Genomic DNA, 20,456 nt, shown 5'->3' with positions numbered 1-20,456 from the left:
GTTCTCTTTGATCTGCTCGATCTACACTATTTTTTAAGCTTTAAATTTTATAATTAAAGTAGAAAATATATTTTAAGGCTATCACAAAGATTTTCAGTATTGAAACCATATTTATCGATACTATTTGAAGGTGGGCTTTACTTTGATTGTTTAAGGCCTCGGATCTATGCAAACCGCACCCTTAAAAAAATGGAGATGTGGGAGAGTGGAAGTTATGTTCTCTAAACCACCATTGGCCAACAAGTGGCCCTCAAAAAGTTTGGATGGAGCACTTTGCACGCCTTCTTTTCAAATCACATCCACTCTTTATCTTTCGTTTGTTGGTCTTGAGATATACCATTGGAATTTTTCTCATGACTCCATGTGGATGACTTGGAAAAAGTTTAGGTGATGATTATCTTCACTAAATCTAATTATCTTTATATTTTTATTTTATTCTAAATTTTAAGGCCAATAATATCCCACTAAAATTAATTTAGCACTGATATTTTAAGGTTTGTTGATATTATCGCAATAAAAAACGTATGCAATCTAGAAGTAAAATTATTAATTTGAGTTTGAGAAGAGACATGCTATCACCTAAAAATAAGTGTAAAATATTAACATGGCAAACGGGAAGAAATTAATGAGGAACTGGCGATGATTAAGTTAGAGCTATTAAGGTGGATGGTGATTTTTAATATCTATGGATAAATTTTGGTAATTATTGTAAGTTGTATTGTGGGAAATTTAACAAAATACCATAAGAGAGGAACTATTTAACATTCTACTCATTTGATTTAACTCAAAATATTTTTCAAAAGACAAAATCATAAGTTGGAATAATTACAAAGGGGTAAACGTTAAATAGTTTTCCTCTAATGGGTATTTTGATACATTTTCATTTTCATCATTTATGATAATGAAAGAAAGCATAAATCAGCTTTGTTTGGTTTTTCATATTCAGTGATGTTAATATAAAATTATTTCCTAATAAATAATGTATTACTTTGATCGTTAAACTCCAAATAAGAAATACAAATATTAATATTATTCTGAAAACAACTTCCCACTGCCACTGGTAACATCCCCATAATCATAGTAATCCCCATTAAAGGCAATTTAAAGCCAATTAAAATGTAGCTTAGAAGGTAAAATTTCCTTGTAAGCATTAGAATTACTTTCCTTTTTCTTTTTTCGCTTGTTTGTTAATATTAATTCAAAAATTGGTGATAAGAAAAAGAAATTTTTTTTTTTTTTTTTCTACCGATTTCTTTTGATTTAATTTCAAAACACTTGTCAAAAACCACATATCATAAGTTGGAATAGTTTGTTGGAAAAGTTGTAAATGGGTTATATGTTGAATAGTTTAGCTCTTATGGACATTTTGATGAACGACCTTTTTCTTTTCATTTATTGAGTAGTTTGTAAAGCAATCGTCAAAGGAGCTACCTTTTGTTTGCAAATTTGACTTTTTCCCCTTATTTTTATTTTGTGATTGGTTTTGGGTGTGGGGTGGTACACAATATAAAGAAAAAACAGAAAATATGAACTTTGTATAAGGAAACAACCGTACTTGAAATGAAATAAATCTGCGATGTTCTATATTGTTTATTAAGCTGCGATGTTCTATATTGTTTATTTTAGTTGGACAATGTAAATTTCACATAATATAATGTCAAAAAGTGGCATTATCTAATTTACACCGTCCATATTAAATCGACAGTATAGCTCACCACAATCTTATTTCTATAAGGTGCAACCTTACAGGAACTTTTTCCACATGGTGAATCCATATTTCCTAAGTTTTCAATTCCATTAAAGACGAGCTAAAAGATTTCCTACTCCAGAGGGAGTATAACATTCACTTACTCCCTCTGACAAAGCACATGTTGGGGATACTTTTCAATCTGAAGTTTCTAAAATAAACTCTTTATGTACTAAATTTGTTTTTTCTGAAATAAACTCGCAAAACAAAATTAATGCCTCAAGATTGTATACAGACCGTACAATTTTTTAAGGGCTAGATCGATGTGCCACAAAACTCAAAATTCTTTTTTTTTTCTAAAAAATAATCTATTAATTCTTACATAGTTTCCAAAATTTTAGACTAAAAAAATCCTCCTCAACAAGTATTTTGAGTGAAGGTGTAGATACACATATTGTTCCCACAAGAGCATAGTCTGCACTCTAGGCGATATAGAGCGAGGTTCTAAATAATCAAAATAGCGCCCACCTCAAACATTTTACTAAAGAGGTTTCCACCTCAAACATATTACTAGAAGAGGTTTTTTTTATTCTCAAATATCCTCATCTCTCAACATCAAGATGCAGACTTAAAAAAAAAGTAGATTTCAAATTTTTAAAAAAGTGTATCTTATAATACATTTTTGGGCCACCAATTTTTAATATTTTCAAGCTTTCATGGATCTACTCTATTTTTTAAGCTTTAAATTTTATAATTAAAAATAAGAACATATTTTAAAACTATCACAAATATTTCCAATATTAAAATCACATTTCTTGACAAAAATTACGCTTTACCTTGTTTAAATCCACATTTTACAATACTGTCTAAATAAAATTGATGGTGTAGATTCTAACAATCACAGTTATACAACCTTATATAAAGTTTTTCCAAACATAAATCCATATATGTTTTTCACTTCATTAAACCATTCAGATATTACAAATCTATCCCGTTAAATAAACATTCGTTCTTCTGCAAGACATGCAAATGGTGCACCACAAGAGCATCCGCTGAACCATGTACGAGCCAGTGGTGTACCTGATCCCATTAACCACAGGTATATATGGTTTACTTGCATGTTCCACCTCTTTTTTTTTTTTCTTTTTTTTTTTTTCTTTTTTTAAAGAGGATCAAGGCATTAAAAATTAACGGGACGCTTCAAACACGAATTAGCTAAGACCATCAAAGCACGATTCGACATCAGTATCTCCTTCAATAAAGTTCAGATACGACATTTCGAAACTTAATCCCAAATAAAGACATCACTATTTTTTTACCCTACTGCTCACAAATCCACTGGTTTCTATCTGAAATCCAATCATCAGAGCTCAATCCATCATAGAGAGCCAAATTCATGCACTGATTCACAATTGATTTGGCCCCATACATCTGCACGAAACATTTGCAGATACCACTGTACCTCTTATCAGTGAGGTGAACCAAGTGGGAGAAAGGCCACAGAACCTTCAGCCTCGTATCGTATCAGCGAATATCATGCGTGTTTCACTAGCAACTCGATCGCAGCAAGGCAACCAGCCTTCTAAATAAAGTCTCTTATCTCCCACTCTCCTGACAATTACATTCTGAAGAACACAACCCAAGCAAATATTGTGGGTCCTTCGCAAAATTAACATATTACCATTCCAAATAAATATCTGCGGTCCTTATGATGGGCCAAGGGCCATTCAGTAGTAGGGCCGGTACCTTGTCGGCCTCCTGAACCTAGGCACCTTCCTGTTCACATGAAACAGAAAGAAAGACAATTAACATGCAGAGAGGACTTCCTCAGAAAAGAAAAAAAACAACAACACAGGCTAATGTGTGTGTGTGTGTGTGAGAGAGAGAGAGAGAGGGAGTTGCATGCTTAATGCTTCACCTAAAAGAAGCATGTCAACATTAACCTCCACAACAACCATTCATTTCGTTACCATTGATCCCTATCATCCATCAACACTAATAAATGTCAAAAACTTCAGTGAGCTGTAAATGGGTATACTTTAGCACTGGTTAAGCTTTAATTAGGATTGATGGACAATGGAGATCAGTGCTCATTCATTTTACATTAGTATCATTCGCTCACAAATGCATCTATTTGTTGCCCCAGCTGGCGATAAATATCTTGAGGCTTTAGAAATTCTCAGAAAACATTGGATTGAAATTTAATTAAATAACGGAAAAATTATGAAAGGGAAAGAACTAGTAAGAAACAGAAAAATAGTTTCTCTCATGGGTATTTTGATGAATTTTCCCTAATTTAAAACATAACAGTTTTCTAATGAACTCGTACTTATTATTACGCTTTAAGTTCATATCTCCAGAAGAAATTCTAAGGGAACACTAAATATAAGGGGAAATACCTAAAATACTTCATGATAATAACATAGATATCAAAAGCTTCAAATAAAAAGCCTACCCATATCCATAAGGAGAATATACAGGTGGCACAAATGGTCTACGGATTCGAGAAGCAATTAATGGATTGGGGCGCCTCCCTCTGTATTGCTTCATTCCTGGAATGTTTGTTCGTTTAGCCGATACCTGTCACAAGTCACAACTATCAATCCATTCACCGGAATGAAATAATACACGCACAGAGAAACACATGACACATCTGACAGAGAAAGAGAGGTTTTTTGTTTTTCTTTAAATTTTGTTTTTTTTGGGGGGAAGAGAGAGAGAGACTAAAACTAACTTCTAGTGTATCAAGCAAAATGCTGATAGTTTCAGACCTTTAATTGGCGACTGTGCAGCTCTGATTCATTCAGTAAAACTGCATTTTGGACGGCATCTACCTCAAGGAACTCAACGTAAGCAAAACCCTTAGGTTGGCCAAATTTGTCTGTAAGAATTGTGACTCTGTTCACTGTGCCACAAGACTGGAAATGCTGCTGAACTTCCTCTGGAGTGCATGCGTAGTCAACCTGAGGTCATCAAGAAAATATATTACTTTATCAGAATTAATTGCTTGGTTACATAAAGATTTCTAATTAAATCCAATATGTTTAGCTCAGGAGAGAAAAAAAAAAAAAAGTGATCTAAAGGATATCACTCTAGTTGACCCATGACAAGTTCCAAGGAAGATGTGTGTCCCCCACCTACACACACACACACAAAAGAAAAAAAACCACACCCCAAAACTAGCCCCCAACCTTACCTCCCTCACTCCCCATATGCTTGTCCACGAGGATGTGTCTCAGAACTCACACCCACCACAAGGGACTAATGTCCCTCTCTCACCACATGCATGTCCATGAGGATGCATGTCTCATAACTCATCCACACCTCAAGGAACAACTGCACTTGCTTTCCAAATGCAGTAGACAAATTTCAGGATGTGGGTTTTCAAATATTAAATTAATACAACCAACAGATCACAGTTACGCCATATCAACAATCCATTAAGGAGCATATTGATATTGGTTCGGCATTACTCAGAATTGATGGTCAGGCATCCATGCCTATCCTACATCAGACATGGTGAATGAATGCTACCGGCAGGTCTTGATAATCAGATTCACATACCTTGAGTATTACTGTTTCCAGTTGAGGACCAATGCATTACCAAATGAAGATATTTTTCCTATCTTGCTCCGCAAAAGAATATTTGATGAGAAAAATGGTGGGGGGATTTACACAATTGTGATGGTTTGCAAGTGTCTTTCAGAAATACAATATTTTCCCGAATGCACAGGGCAATGGTCAAGGAGTCTTATAAAGCTGTTAATATTCTTTGCCATCCCAATGCCTCCCCGAAGAGCCCCTCAAAGGAAAGGGGCCATATTGGTTTATAATAAGAATAACACGCGTAGATTCAAAAAAATAAGAATAACATGGGCGAATTTGCATCACAGTCACCTACGAGTCCACATGGGTACAATGCCAAGAAAGTAATTAAGGTGCTAATGAGGCCTGTACATGCATTGTTAGATGAAGGTTGCCTACTCAGTAAGGTCACAGCCTTGATAAAGGAGGCTTCCCTAGGGTGATCCAAGGGTACACAAGCCTGCTAAATATAGAAAACCATGAAACAACCAAGGCATGCAACCGTGCCAAGGAAGAAGTTAATATATGCCAAATAAAAAATAGTCACTATCAGAGCCATCAACAAAGCAAGCCATATGCATGAATGAACTCGGTAAAGGTAACAACTTATGTGAACCATGTAAAGCCACTTAGATGTGACATCAGGCCCATGATCCCTTTTTTTTTTTTACAATTAACCAAGGGCCGTGATAAGGAAATGGTAGAAACAATTTTTAATGTTAGCCATTAAACCCAGAAATATTTCCAATATAACAAAAACAATCTTACAGTACATATATTTAGACACCATAAATGAAGCAGACACAATCATAGAAAGAAATCAAATAGTTTTCAGATGTCACGTTGCAAGCACCAAATTTAGTTCTCTTCTTTGGATCAAATTTTTTTTATTTAAAAAAGTTCAACAGATACCATATTAGTTGGCTACAATAACAATACATAGTTCATTACTTCACGAATAAATAATAAAAAGCAAGACCATGACTAACACAGATTTACCTATTAATCAAAGATGTTGCAATTCAATACAAGGAAACAAACACAATGGACATGGTTATTGAACTCACATTCCCCACATAGACAGAGCGAGAGTCCACCTCCTCTTTGCTGGCTTGTGTAGCATTAGAAGGATCTAGATAATAACCCAAGGAACATTGCAAAAGTGTCAGACGATCAACATGGTAACACAGTCAAAACCATTGGACTAGCAAGAATAAAATCATCGCATCTGCATGCATTTACAATGAAATTTGAACTAGTGAAAGTAGCAAACTTACTTTGTTGTCAAAATCACTAAAGGTCAAGCTCTACTGGTGTATATAATTACAGAATACTCTTTTCAAGTTTGCCTAACATTTGGAGCTTAACACATGAACTTACCAGTTCCCATGTGCCTCTAGAATAAGAGTTCACAAAGGTCCAGTTCCCATGTGCCTCTAGAATAAGAGTTCACAAAGGTCCAGTTCGCATGTGCCTCTAGAATAAGAGTAAGGATGGTGTCATCAACATGCAAAAGGATGACATCAATACCTTGTGACAGGCTTCTTATAAAAGAGAAGAGTCAACCGAAACTGCCGAACTCCTGGAATACAAGTGAAGAGAGGAGCACTGAAGAGCTCAAACCAGAATCTTCATAATCACTTTAGACCATGTACACACCTTGGATCCTAAAGTTCAAGTACATGCATCATATAAAACATTTTGCAAATCAAAATGAAGAAATGCATTTGCAAGATCTTCCAGAGATAGAAGTATTGATGCATACATGCAGCACCAATACTCTAGCCAAGGGACTGAACTCATCAGGGTCAATATCAAATGAAAAATACTTTTCGCAACGAGGCAGGTCTTCAATTTTTGACAAATCCATCTGGCTTGTACATAAGTTTTCAGGATGTTCTCACTCGCAAAGGGTGGAATAAGATCCCAATGGAATTCTCAAGGAGTGTATTAGGTATGATGTTCACAGCTAATGCCATAGAAATCTTTACATGATACAATAAGAAAAGCACCATATTATTCCACATGGTCAAATGCCACGGAGATGTGGCTAGCTAGAAAGTAACCTTTTTTTTTTTTGGGCTAAGCTAGCAGGGGTTTGTATGAGAATCTCTCAAGTTATATACTTTCAAAGAATATGTACTACAGGCCCTAGACTACATGTCTAAGGTTTATAGTCCAGTTGTGAGTATCAGTACAAAAGACCATTGGCATGAAGCCTAACCCTATACTCATATTTAAGTGATTCTATTACGTGCTACTGATTTATATTCTGTCTTTATTTCAACTTTGACAGGGAATGTTGAAATATATTTCGACTTTCATGAGCTTTCTTTGCTGCCACTTTAGCCATTCATTCCTCTCTAGCTCCCACTAACACATCTTCTTATCTCTCTTTATCTTAGCTTGTTTTCTTTCCTCACTTTTTTCATCATAAATTTCAGGTTTCTTTATTCCTTTTAATGGTTTTTTTGGGGTGGTCGTACCATATTCTTGGGTTGCTACTGTTTTTCAGAATCATTCTATTGAAAAGCCTCTTGGTAGCATGCTTTGCACTATGATCTGTTGTGCTACTTGTATCAATCTGTACATTTTGGCAGAATATGCATTGGTTTTCATGGTTTGTGCAGCATTCTGTTCATTTAATACACAACCAAGTAGCACAATATCCTTCATCCTCAATTGTGCAACATGTATTGCTTGTATGCTACAATGATATCTTGTGTATGGACTGAGTATTTTCTGTTTGAGTAGCATAATGTTTTGGGGCTGAGCTATTCTCATATTCTTTCCCATCAGTATGCTACATGCTTTTAACATATTGGTGACTGCTCGCTGGTATTACTTGCATCTGGTGTTTTAAAAATGGGACTGGTGAGTTGAACCGGGCACCTATTGCTTCCGAGCTGGATCAGCCAGCTCATCCGACCTGCGAATTTATTTTTTCAGAAAACTGTAATATTTAAATCTTGGTTGTTTAAAATTTTTAAAGAAGGTTACGATTTTCAAATAAATCTAGGCACAATTTTTTATAATACATTACTGATAAAAAAATGATTTTTAGGGTGTACCAGTCCAAGTCCTGATCCCATGGGAGACTTGGACCGGTCGTCCACCAGATCGTAGCAGACACGGGCAGTTCCAAGCCGGCTTGGCAATTTTTGAAACACTGCTTGGATCCACTTGTAACTGTTGTGCGTGCATACTGTTCCTGTACGAACTGGACATTTTTTGAAATTATATTGAAAGTTTGGGTTTGTGTAGGATTTTCAGGTAGCTGATTTTTGTAGCACGCAAAGACACTTCAATTTGAACTTCCATCAAAAAATGAGACAATCAATGAGCAGCTTGGGATCTAAATCTGCATTGGGTCAGGCAAATGAAAAGCTCATATCTTGAACAGAACTGAATTGACCAATGAGAAATCTTTTTCTTCCGCCTGTCAGAAAATGGTGGCTTGCCTGCTGGAAAATGGATAGTCCCAACTTTGGCGAAATCTCAGCTCCGATGTCTACCTCTCAATCTCCTATTTCCAGGGCCTTTCCTTCTTCCAAAGAAAAAGAGCTGAAATTTCAAAGAACTGAACCATTCTTTTCCTTGGACAGCTCATTTTCATTATCTGCATTCATTGGCGATTTTTCCTCTTGCAAATAATTGTTAATCTTTCGAAGAACTGAGCCATTCTTTTAGCCTCTTCCTCTGATAGCTCATTTTTTCAAACTCTGTTTCATCAGTAAGCACCTCAGATGGAGATTCAAGCACCCCAAATCAAGGGCCTGGGATAGGAGCAGAAGAAGCAGTTGATCCTGAGAAGGAAGAAGCATCAGAAGATCGAGGGGTGATTGAACTCTGTTTTTCTCTTTGTAATCAATTTCCGTTCTTGAACTGGTTTTTGCTTCTTCTTTTTTTTTCTTCTTCTGGAACCAACTTGAATTTTGGTGATACTTAGCTTGGTTCTGCTGTTTGGTGAAGTACAAAGAGTCATGGCCAAGAATATGACATAGGAAACACCATTTAAGATCTTTTCATATTTAATTTTATGTGGAACACATCCCCTTCCCCGTATTAACCCATATTGTAGTCAATTGCTCACCCCTGGTTTTATCTCGACACATAGTCGAGTGCAGTCGATATGTTTCTTGTCCCATGTTGTACTATCCATGTAGACATGAGTGCCTATTAAGGCTCAGATGTGACCTAGAATGTCAGGAGACCATAGAACATGAGGGGATGCTAGTGATCGTGCCCAAACTGGCGTGGTGGTGATTTTAGCCACCACCAATGCATATTTTGGGCAGTATTCTATTAAACGCATATATAGGCCTCCCACAAACTGTGGGCCACCAGTGAAAACTATTTCCATGATTAGCAATGATATCTAGGCTTCCTTATATCTTCCATCCAGATTGTACATTTTTTTAGCACTTCATTAAGGTAAAAATCTGCCATAGAATGTACCACTCAAGGGACTTTCCACTCCTCCATGCTTAGGCTGAAAAATCGCAACCTTTCCTTCTTAGACTTTGGCTTGGGTAAGAATTTCAGGTGTTTTAGTGACTTTGAGCTCCCACCAACTATTTGAGAGAGATCTTTATCCCCATTACATGCATTCACTATTTCAGGGGGGATTTCTTGTGTCATAGAGTCATTTTTCTCTTGCTGAGTATGTCAGGTCAGGAGGGGGTTGAGGAAGCTAAGGAAAGAGAAGGGAGAGCGAGTTGGAGAAGTGGGGATGGCGAGATATGATGGGGAGGAGAGTAGAAGGCTGGTGGGTGGAAGAGTTTCAAGAGGAGGGGCGAGGAGAAAAGGAGGGGGTGATCCCCTTCGTCAAGCTTTATTTTAATTAAATGTTCAAAGTTTGGTGAAGCGGCAAAGGGGATAGTTTCCATTGAGGCTCCAGATAAGCAAATAAAGTTTGTTTAAAAACTAGCTAATTGGGCCGCATGTGAAGCTTTTTTTTTATGGTTACAAGGTACTAGAAAAGCAACTTGTAATAAAGATAATCTCAACACCTCAAAGAGATAAGATACACGAAGTGTTGGTCTTTGGAGTGGTAGTTGACAAGATAAAAAAGACAGAAATCAGCTTGCTCACCACCTATCAACCACCCTCTCCCACTCTCCATTCACCCCGACCTCGCACATAAACCACTACACTAACCCATTTCATCGACCATGACATCATCCTGCTCCTCCCAAGCATCTGACTGTAATCCTGCCATGCGTTCCACAGAATGCATGGAGGAGGACGAGCAAAAATTACATATCCAACAAGCAAGCAATAATTGAAAAAATGCAAGATCATTGTCTGAAGTTGTATGGGCCCCTTTTCAGCCCATTGTTTTTCCAAAACTCACCACCCACCAAGGGTTGCTGAAGGCAAGCTGAAGGATGTTCTAGAGGAAGAGGAAACTCAACGAGCAAAGCAAGAATCCCAATCTTGCATGATTGGTACTTTGTAGAGAGTAGGCCCAATGTAGCTGCAGTCCAAAAGATTAGATTCATTTGTTGGGTCAACAAAAGTTGGATATCATTTGTAAAGGAAAAGATCACATCCTGTTCTGCTTCAACCATGAACAATATTTCGAAAGGTCCTTGGAATGGGGATTGATGTTTGCAGCTAGAGAGAATGGATGAAGTTACCAGAATTGCAGCATGGACCATGATGTATGTTTGCAGCTAGAGAGAATGGACGAAGCTACCAGAATTGCAGCATTGACCATGATGTCTATTTCTATCCAATTACTTAACCTCCCTTATGCCAATCCACAGCCTGTTTATGTCGTACAGCAGCAGCGATTGGACGCCCTGTATCTGTGGATAGTGCCGCAAAAATGGTAGACAGCTTGAATGCATTTGTGTGTGTGTGGAAGTCAAATGCAATGCGGTGCTCGGAAGAGAGGTGGATTTGGGTGATGGTGACAGCTTTGTTCAAAGCACTGAATATAAGCTCATCCCCGACTATCTACATATTGCAACTGACTCGGCCATCACACCCAACAATGCTCATTGGAAAACAAACCAAATAATCAAATGAATTTGGCAACAAAGAAAGCACAGAAGCAGCTCCATGCAAATGAAAGATCAAACCAGGTGAAAGCTGCTCCCAAATAAAAGTGAAAGTATTGGATAAAAAAACTGTGCACATGGAGCAAGCACAAGGTCTCCAGCAAAAAACAAGGTCGAAGCACATGAAAGCTTCGATTTTCTATGAGATCGCATACATTTGCAGCGATATGGTCGTCTTATGGATGCATACCTCGAGGATGTCAAATGAGTTAGCCGATCTCCTGGCAAAGGACGGGCTAGGGCCCAAGTTGAAGACCAAACCCGGTCCATCTCCTTTTTTGCTTTGGACCACAGAGGGTACACGCAACAATAGATCTCTTTGTAAAAGGGTAAACTTATAAGCCCATTTTTTGTAATCTCTGTAAATCTATTGTAATCGGGCAAATCTATAAACCCATTTTTGTATAGGGGCGCTGACATATTTTTTACTGAAAGCCCCGTCTAGACGGGACTCTCGGACTTAAACCAATATGTACTCCAACTCTTTATAGCAATACAAATGTTAACTTTTATCAAAAAAAAAAAAAGGTCTCCAGCAGCCATAACCTATTGATTCCCGGTAGATTCCCTTGATTCCTTATGTTTCAAGCACCAAATTTCAGCTCCTTGAATCACAGGAAACACTAGAACATGCAAGCAATACAAGATGATATAGGTGAAAAACAACGTACAACTTAAGAGTGTAGCAGTCAAATAGCATAATATGCAACCAGTGAAACTCCGTCCAAATGCTACCAAAAAGCATATATTGATTCAAGTAGCAGAACAGCATAGTGCCATTAGTACTACTTAGAAACCATGCTACCAAGAGGCTTCCATTCGGATGATTTTAAGTAATCAATAGCAATCCAATAGTATGCCAAAACTACCCAAAACCTGTTAAAAGGAATTCACAATAAACCAAAAACTTATGAGATTAAAACGGACGGAAGAAAGGAAGCAAAGACAAAGAGCAAGACAACAAGGGAGGGAAACGATATGGCAATGGAAGCTACAGAGGCATGAGGAATAGTTGGGAGAAAGGAAAGCAAAGATGGCTTAGGACAAACAAAATGTAAATCAGGACCACAAGCACATGGTCGATTATCTTAAATTTAAACTACAGAGTAGGTTTAATGACATGATATTTTGTACTCATACCATAACTGGACCATAAACCATAGAGTTTATAGTTTTACTGTACATATTGAGAGGCTCCAATTAGATTACAAACCATAAAATTATAGCAGTGATCTAAAATCCGGACTCGCTCCAGAAATCAAGGGGTGTCCAGAGTGAGTCGACTTGGCAGGTCCAATCAGGATTCACTGAGTCTTAACCGACACCCCCAAAATATTTGGGAAAATTCAGGACAATTAAAAAAGGCAAAAATCATAAAATGAATTGAGAAAACATATAAACAACTTAAAAAATGATAAAACTATTAATCGTATTTGCATTTGTATCTGAATCTAGTTGATCCAAGCTCTTGAGACTTTGAATGATTTATGGTGGAATCTAAGCCTTTGGATCTCGTTCATCGTATTTCATTCTCAAAAGCTCGCACTGAGACTTTGAATAGTTTATTGTGGAATCTAAGCCTTCGGATTTAATAGATAACATATTAGGGAAGAATATAAAGGTAGGCTTAGGGAAGAATTTTCATTGTGAATCAAGCTAGGATTGCAAAAATCGTGCAACACAGCCAAATCCTAGTTCAAAAAAAAAGAGCTAGCAAATATGAGATTTTCAATGCGTTTTTGCCAAATCTGATGCTTGGAATTGATAAGAGTATGGAAAAATATGCCTAGAGGTGAAGCTTCACAGAGATCCAAGCCCAAATGTGGGAGAAAATGGAAGAGAGGGGTTTGGATTTCCTCCTCCTCTTCCACCCCTCCCCCCGTCCAAGTCCATAGAACTCCAGTACACAGGATCCGCCTGAGTCTGTCAGTAACTCACCAGAGTTGCTCCAGTAACTAGGTGAGTACTGCCTCTCTGGGGGCGTTTCAGACTAGCCAGACCGCCTAGCCCAAGTTGGACTCGGGTGACATTTTGAACACTGGTTTACAGTCTCCGACCTACTGACAGACTACCAATCAGGTATAGTAGAGCGGTGGATACAGCAGAACCACACCCACAAAAAGAACAATGAAATTCTTGGAATGTAGCACCACCTTAGACAAGGAGTAAGTACTCTCAACATGCATACAATGGAACAGGTTGCATAAGAGAAGAAGTGCTACCAAATAACAAAGTTGCCACCATATAATGGTAGAACCGTTGAAAACTTACATGCACAATGAAAAACACAGCTCATACAGGCTCAATCTAGTCCACGCCTATGAAATTCACATGGTATTACAAATGTACATGAAAGAACACAAAATAAATAACCAGGAATGGAACCATAAAAATGTTGAATCTGCTGATAAGGAGAGTGACCAAACTGGAGCAGAATATACAAGGTAAATACTGAAAACTACAATAAGAAAGATTTTCACCAAAGAAACATGGTACCATGCATTTAAAAAGTAAAGGCTAGGCCACAACATTGCATTTCAAAGTCTGCAGTCCAACCAATTTTGTGGAGGCATGTGTAAAAGATGAATTTGCTTGTAATGGTAATTTCTAGGGAAACATTTTATTACCCTACATCAGTGTAAATATAATTTCTGGACATTCAAATGGCTTCTCCATCAGAGCAACTAAAAAACAAACAAAACTACCTTTTTCTAAAAAAGGCTTGCAGTATTTGGGAACTACAGACTCATAAGATAATAGACTCTACCTTTTACAACAATTTGTAATAAATAGATCTAAACTTGAGGACGTACAACATGGAAAAGTTGAATATATAAAATTGTAAACATCTGTAGTAAGGCGAAAACAAAAGTTAAGGCAAAGGTCAAGCCCTTCTGCTTTTCAAAGCTTGCCTCTTCGCCCTACACTCTTGCCTCCTCAATGTGGGGACTAAATTCTCACAAAAGTTACAACACAATTGTTGATCCTCTTGGTAGCATTAACCCTTCCCATGGCTTTGTTTCTCCAAGAAGTGAAACTAAATGATCATTTTGGAACTAGATAAATATTCCACCTCCCACTCTAATTTGCACAGAAAAAGCTGATTTATCCACATCTGAGGCACGAACCAAAATTGTACTTTTTGGAAACCAATAAAATTTATCAGTGGTAAATAACACCAGCAAGAAGGTTACACTAGAAAGCGGCTACAAATCATTCTTAGCCAACTACATGGAGTGTCCCCATCCACATTACACATCAGAAGACTCTATATTTGACAACATAAGTCGTTTCCTAATGCATGGGATATCTAGGAGAAGTATGCTATTTGATTTCTTTTATGGACAGGCACGGCTATTGGATTTTATGCAACCATGGATGCTTGAACAACGTTTGGGGCATGTTTCTCCACTCATTTTATTGGGGTAAATGGATTATTCTACATCAAATCTATATGCTATATTATTAAGAGTGGTATGGAGGGGATGCAATAGTGGAAAACAGAAACCTGATTAAATGTGTTAACTCAGTTACCACTCTCTGTCACAAGTCCCAACATATCTTCTTACACATAGTTAATAAGAACAAATCTCTACCTACACACATGTATGCGAAAGATCCTCCCAACATAACATTTGGTTTTAACAAGAGCTCCAGACAAATTTAATTTTAAAAGCATCAAGTATGAACTAGAGCTGAAGAGTTAAAACCTCTGATTCCTCCACAACCATTACATGTCATACCCCCCATGGAAACTTCATCACCACTGAAGAGAAGTCATATATCTCAAACAGACCAGTATAGTCATGTCACAAACAGTACACTGTTATCCCTAACTAAAGTTAACACCATGCAAATCAACCTTCCCCTCATGGATCTAGATATGGTCCACCCAAATAATCCATCAGAATATAGAATACACTGTTATCCCTACCTAAACTTTCAGGGATTCGTGGTGGAGAAACATATCACACTATTTGTTGATGATACACTTATATTTTGTGAAGCATTTGTAAATTAATTAGATAAACTATGGTTTGCATTGCGATGTTATGAGATGGTGACTGGTCTTAATATTATTTTGCGGGGTTGGCGTAAAGGAGGAGGATACGTTATCCTTGGCAGATAGATTTGGACGTCAGATTTCCTCTCTTCCTGCCAATATTTAGGGCTTCCACCTCATATTGGCAGCTGAAGAAGAGTTTCTCGGATCATATGGCAAAGAGGATGGAGAGGAGATTGACAACGTGGAAAGGTAAGCAGCCATCCCAGGAGAACCACACTTGCCACGTCGGTGAATTGACCAGTATATGTCTCTTTTCTGTATGTTGGCCAATGTGGTTGATAGCCTTGAGCGAGTGCAACAAAATTTCCTTTGGATGGGGAGTAGTGAGGAGCATAAGTTTGACCTTGTTCGTTGGAAGAGGTATGCAGACCAATATAATGTAGAGAATTGGTTATACGGAAGATTCGAGAGGCAAATTCAACCCCTTTGGCAAAGTGGCTCCGGTGATAGGGTGAGGAGAATAAAGGATTATGGAGGAAGGTTATCCGATGCAGGTATAGTTAGTTTTAGCTGGGTTGGGATCCAATGATCCCCAATAGACACACTAGAGTTTTGACAGTTTGACATATTAGATTTGTGATTAGAGGATGAAGCACACATACGATTCTGGCTGAACACATGGTGAGGGCATACTGAACTGAGAACGAGATATACAGTGATATTGAGGATTGCTACTAATCCGAATGCCCGGGTGATTGATTGTTTTCACATTGAGGCGGTAGGATTACATGGTGCCCGACTTTTCCTAGGAATCTTCAAGATGATGAGATAGGAGAGTTAGCGAGATTCTTAGCAGAGTTGTGAAATGTGTGTGTGCCAATGCAAGGGGTGGATATGCGGGTGTGGGGCTGGGATAGTCAAAGGATGCTTTACTAGTAGAATGATCTACAGGATTGTATAAGGCAATGACAGCCACTTACCTCAGCTGTGGAGTCTAGAGGGGTCACATTCCTCCCCAGGTTTTAGCTTTTGGATGGCTGACATGCTGCAGGAGTATATTGACAATTAACCGCCTTCAAAGGCGGTATACACATATTCCCCAATATGTGTATTTTGTGTGGAGCGAAGAAGGAAACAGCTGTCCACCTTCTTATTTATTTTAGGTATGCTATGATAAATGGACCTAATTTCTTAACCTCTTTGGCATTCAATGAGTGATCTGAACTTCTGTGGAGGACCTTATATGAGAGCTGTCTCTCTAAGGTCTGCGGCAATCCCTCCTGGAGGCCAGGTGCTCTGGCCATTGAGCATTATGGCCATTTCTTTAGTGCATTTGGATAGAGCGGAATGGTTGAACTTTCAGGGATCAAAGGGTGCACCTTCTTACTCGTTCTAGGTATGCTCTGACCATATGGGCCACAGCTACCCACCTTCTCATTCATTAGGTTGGAAAGCTATGACCATATATGGGCCTATTCTCTTGACCTCTTCGGGATGCAATGGGTGACCTGAGCTTCTGTGGAGGACCTCATGGTGAGGTTTCCCTATGGTCTATGGCAATCCCACCTAGAGGCCAAGCACTCTGGCAATTAAGCATTGTGTCCTTTATATGACACATTTGGATAGAGAGGAATGGTCATACTTTCAGGAATCAAAGGCTGCACTAGTTCGTTATCAAGGAGAGGACTTGGAATATGGTAATATTGTGAGCTTTGCTTCAGCCAGAATTTCAAGGTTTTCAAGCCATTGACTAGGACAGGGTTTGGAAGATTTAGGCCTTATTGAGTCCACCCTAGCTTCAATTCAGGGCAGTTTGCGCTGCTCCAATGAGGGCTATTATGAAGCTCAATTTTGATGGATGTCCACAGGGTAATGCAGGACCTGCACAGATGAATGGAATATTGGGAGATGAAGGTAAGAAGCTTAAAAGCTATTGAAGTCCATTGATTCTACATTAGCAAAGGCTCCTGCATTACTTACAGGTCAAGGGGTCTGCCCCTTCCATTTAAGGAGCTGATTAGTAGTAGAAGGGGATTGTCTTAATTTCATGAGATATCTCCGTAGAGAGTCATCTATTTTGTGGAGGCTGGCTAAGATATTTCATGAGATCTTCATCCTTTATGCCACAAAGAATATGACTTTTCTGCTTATATTCTTAGGGGAGCTAACCAAGGGGTTGATACCCTTGCCAATGAAGAGGTTCTTCATGAATCACTCTATATTGATGCAAGTTTTGCATTATAATCCTGAGATGTTGTCTTGACCTTTGTTTTAAGTATTTGATTTCTTTTGTAATTTTATTTAAGTGATAAAATGTATTGCAATGATAAAAAGTAACCCATCAGAATTGTGTAAACAGAGATGTTGGACCCCTCATCTTCGCATGTAAGAACTCTATGGAAAAATATCATTGAAATTTAATAAAAATAAGGAAACCTGAGGTTCATGCACTAAAGCCAACAAGGTCAAGAGAGGAAAAGAAGTTGCTCTCCTAGAAGTACCTAGAGTGACAGCAAAGAGCTAAAGTAGTGCTAACATACTTCAGCCAATCTATTAAGAGTTAGGACCGAAGCAATTCTTGAACCAGATTAGGGTAAAGTCTGGTCCAAACAAGTGTCGAAATGGCCACCCCAATGGCTTCGCCCTCGAACCTCCTACTTATGCAAGTCTCACTAGAAGCAAGAGCAATTATAAGACCAATTTGATTTCCATCAATTTCTTTGACCTCCAATCCTTGCCCTAATCATTTCAACAATATCATCAGCTACAAATCTCACAAAAATTGCGTTCCCTCAATGACAACAGCAACGTAGTCTGTGACCTTTTGTCATCTAGGATCTCCACGAGAATGTGAACATACCAATACACTAACCAATCACAATCCTTCATCTACCTATAGAACTGCACAATGAATCACACCAATCGCTTGTTTAAATAGCACATGACTGACTAATTTGGGAGACTCAGAATTCTTAGGTCCACTAAGTCTGTCCATATACTCCAACTACCTGGAGCCGAAAAAGAAACCCTAATCCACCAGCTTTAGTTCTCATAATATCGCGTGATATGTACACCTTAATAAAATTTTACTTCTCATAAAGAATGGTTACGTCCTTTTTGGAGTTATGTCTGTATACTGAAAACACAGCCACCCATGAAGAATTCTATAACCATGATACCACATTACTCCACTCTGTGAGTTCTACCTTCTCATTCTCTAGAATCAGTAGTTTTCAATTAGAGACACTCCATAAGAAAGGTTTTTAAGTTCTCAAATCTATTCCATTATAGCTCCACTCCCACTACGAACAAATTTAATCCACCATGAATTTAAGTGACTGCAGATACTCAAAACTACTTAATTTTTCTACAATAAGAATTCAACCCAAACCAGATGTTCCAAAATACTTAATTTTATGCATATTTTGTTCATAAAGGTGGCGCAAAGGTAAACAACTATCGCCAGTTAAACAGGCGGTTAGTAACTGGCATGGATTAAGATTCGAGTATGACACACGTTCTGAGATTCATCTTTTTGACATGATCCAAAGACCAAGAAGAATTTCTAACACTAAAGAGCCAGCAAATCTTTTGAACTGGAGATCCATTGCAGATTTATAACAACCTATTTTTAATGAATTTCATATGAATCTATAGACCCATTTGAGTCCCATTCCCATCCAAAATCAGCCAGAGAAAAACTAAAAACCACCAATAAAGTTCTTATGTAACCGAAAACCCAATCAACTTGAGACTCTTCAGCATATGCAAGAGCATTAAGCAACCCAATGTAGTCCCAGGATAGAGAGAGAATCAGAAAAGAAAGGGGAGGAAATGGGAAATGCACTGAAAAGAACAGAGAGAAAGTAAATCAATACCTTGAACAACGCCCATCTCTTTCTCGACCTTGGCCTGCATCTCACGAAGTGCTCCAGCTTCTTCTTCGATCTCTTTCAACCTCTTCTTCATATCCTCCAGCTCCTGCACCAACTCAAGCTCATAAAAAAACAAACAGAAAGGGCAGATGTTGCAGAGAGAAAGAAGAGAGAGAGAGCGAGGGTTTACCTTAGCTGAAGCATCCTCCTCTGTGGCGGCCATGACTGTGTCCCCATCCATCTCGCCGTCTTCTGGGATTTCCCCGCCATAAACCTCGTGTTCCTGCTCCTGCTCCTGCTCCTCATGCTCCCCTTCCATCGCTCTCCTTTCTTCTCTCTCTCCTTCGAAAGTTGAGCTAGAAGCAACTTAATTTATTTTCAGGAAATGAGATTGATTTTGATAGGTATTTATACTCCCAAAGCTCTTAGAGCGAGATTTCCCTTTTTTTCTCACCCTCTGCTATTTAACTAGATTTCCTTTGGGCTGGGCTAGGGCTTTGAACAGATCGGCTGGGTTCCAGGTTGGGTCTTGGACGTGGCCCGACCTACATAAGTTGGGGTGAGACCCAGGCTCGACCTGGTGCCCAAGTCATTGGACTTGGACCCAATTTGTTGGTTTTGGTTGCGTCGGGTTGCTTCTAACCTAGACCGGACCCAACCCAACCCAATGGGGTCGAGGCCGGACATTGACCGCACCTAAATTCACCATTCCCTAATCGGGTCGAACCGTCCACATGATAGATATAGAGAGACTACTTCATTTCTCTAAGATTTTGATAGTACTCCAATTTTTCTCTCTCAAAATGAAGAGAGGAATTTTAGGAAGAAAAATCATATCCACCACAATAATTATTTGGAGATGGGTTGAGGTCAGGGTAATAGCATGATTGGGTTTTAATTATCGGTCTAGGTTTCTATTATCACTAATGCACTTGAAAACTATTAAATATTCCTAAAAACGGGTATTGGCATGTAAAACCATTAATTATTTTTAAAAACGAGCTGGAGCTGTGATCTAACAAAAAAAAAAAAAACTATTTATAGTTTAATATTTTGAGCAAAGAAACTAGAAGTAATATTTATAAAATGTTTTCTCGTCCTTGTGTTTGCAACATATTATACGATCAATGATTAAAGTAAAAATCTGAAAATTTGGATTTTCAAAATTTAAAACTTTTAAATATTTTGGTTTTTGAAAAACCGAAATGAGCAGTTCCGTTTTTTTAAAAAAAAAT

General features: G+C 38.1%; 1 protein-coding gene across 1 annotated transcript; it reads right to left on the bottom strand.

The window, feature by feature from the left end:
- Positions 1–2,611: 2,611 nt before the first annotated feature.
- On the bottom strand, positions 2,612–19,571 carry LOC18429139 (polyadenylate-binding protein 2). Its single transcript, XM_006838431.4, has 6 exons — positions 19,412–19,571; positions 19,225–19,327; positions 6,340–6,404; positions 4,459–4,650; positions 4,143–4,267; positions 2,612–3,463 (listed from the first exon to the last, which is right to left on the bottom strand). The coding sequence occupies exons 1-6, from the start codon at positions 19,538–19,540 to the stop codon at positions 3,415–3,417; spliced, it is 663 nt and encodes a 220-aa protein (XP_006838494.2). The 5' UTR covers positions 19,541–19,571; the 3' UTR covers positions 2,612–3,414.
- Between the last annotated feature and the right edge of the window lie 885 nt (positions 19,572–20,456).

The sequence above is a fragment of the Amborella trichopoda genome, chromosome 3 (genome assembly GCF_054954075.1).
Source record: "Amborella trichopoda isolate Santa Cruz 75 chromosome 3, AtrichopodaSantaCruz75HAP2 v2.0, whole genome shotgun sequence".
NCBI classification, from domain to species: domain Eukaryota; kingdom Viridiplantae; phylum Streptophyta; class Magnoliopsida; order Amborellales; family Amborellaceae; genus Amborella; species Amborella trichopoda.
The sequence above is the reverse complement of the archived record's forward strand: the minus strand, read 5'-3'. Positions and strand labels throughout refer to the sequence as shown.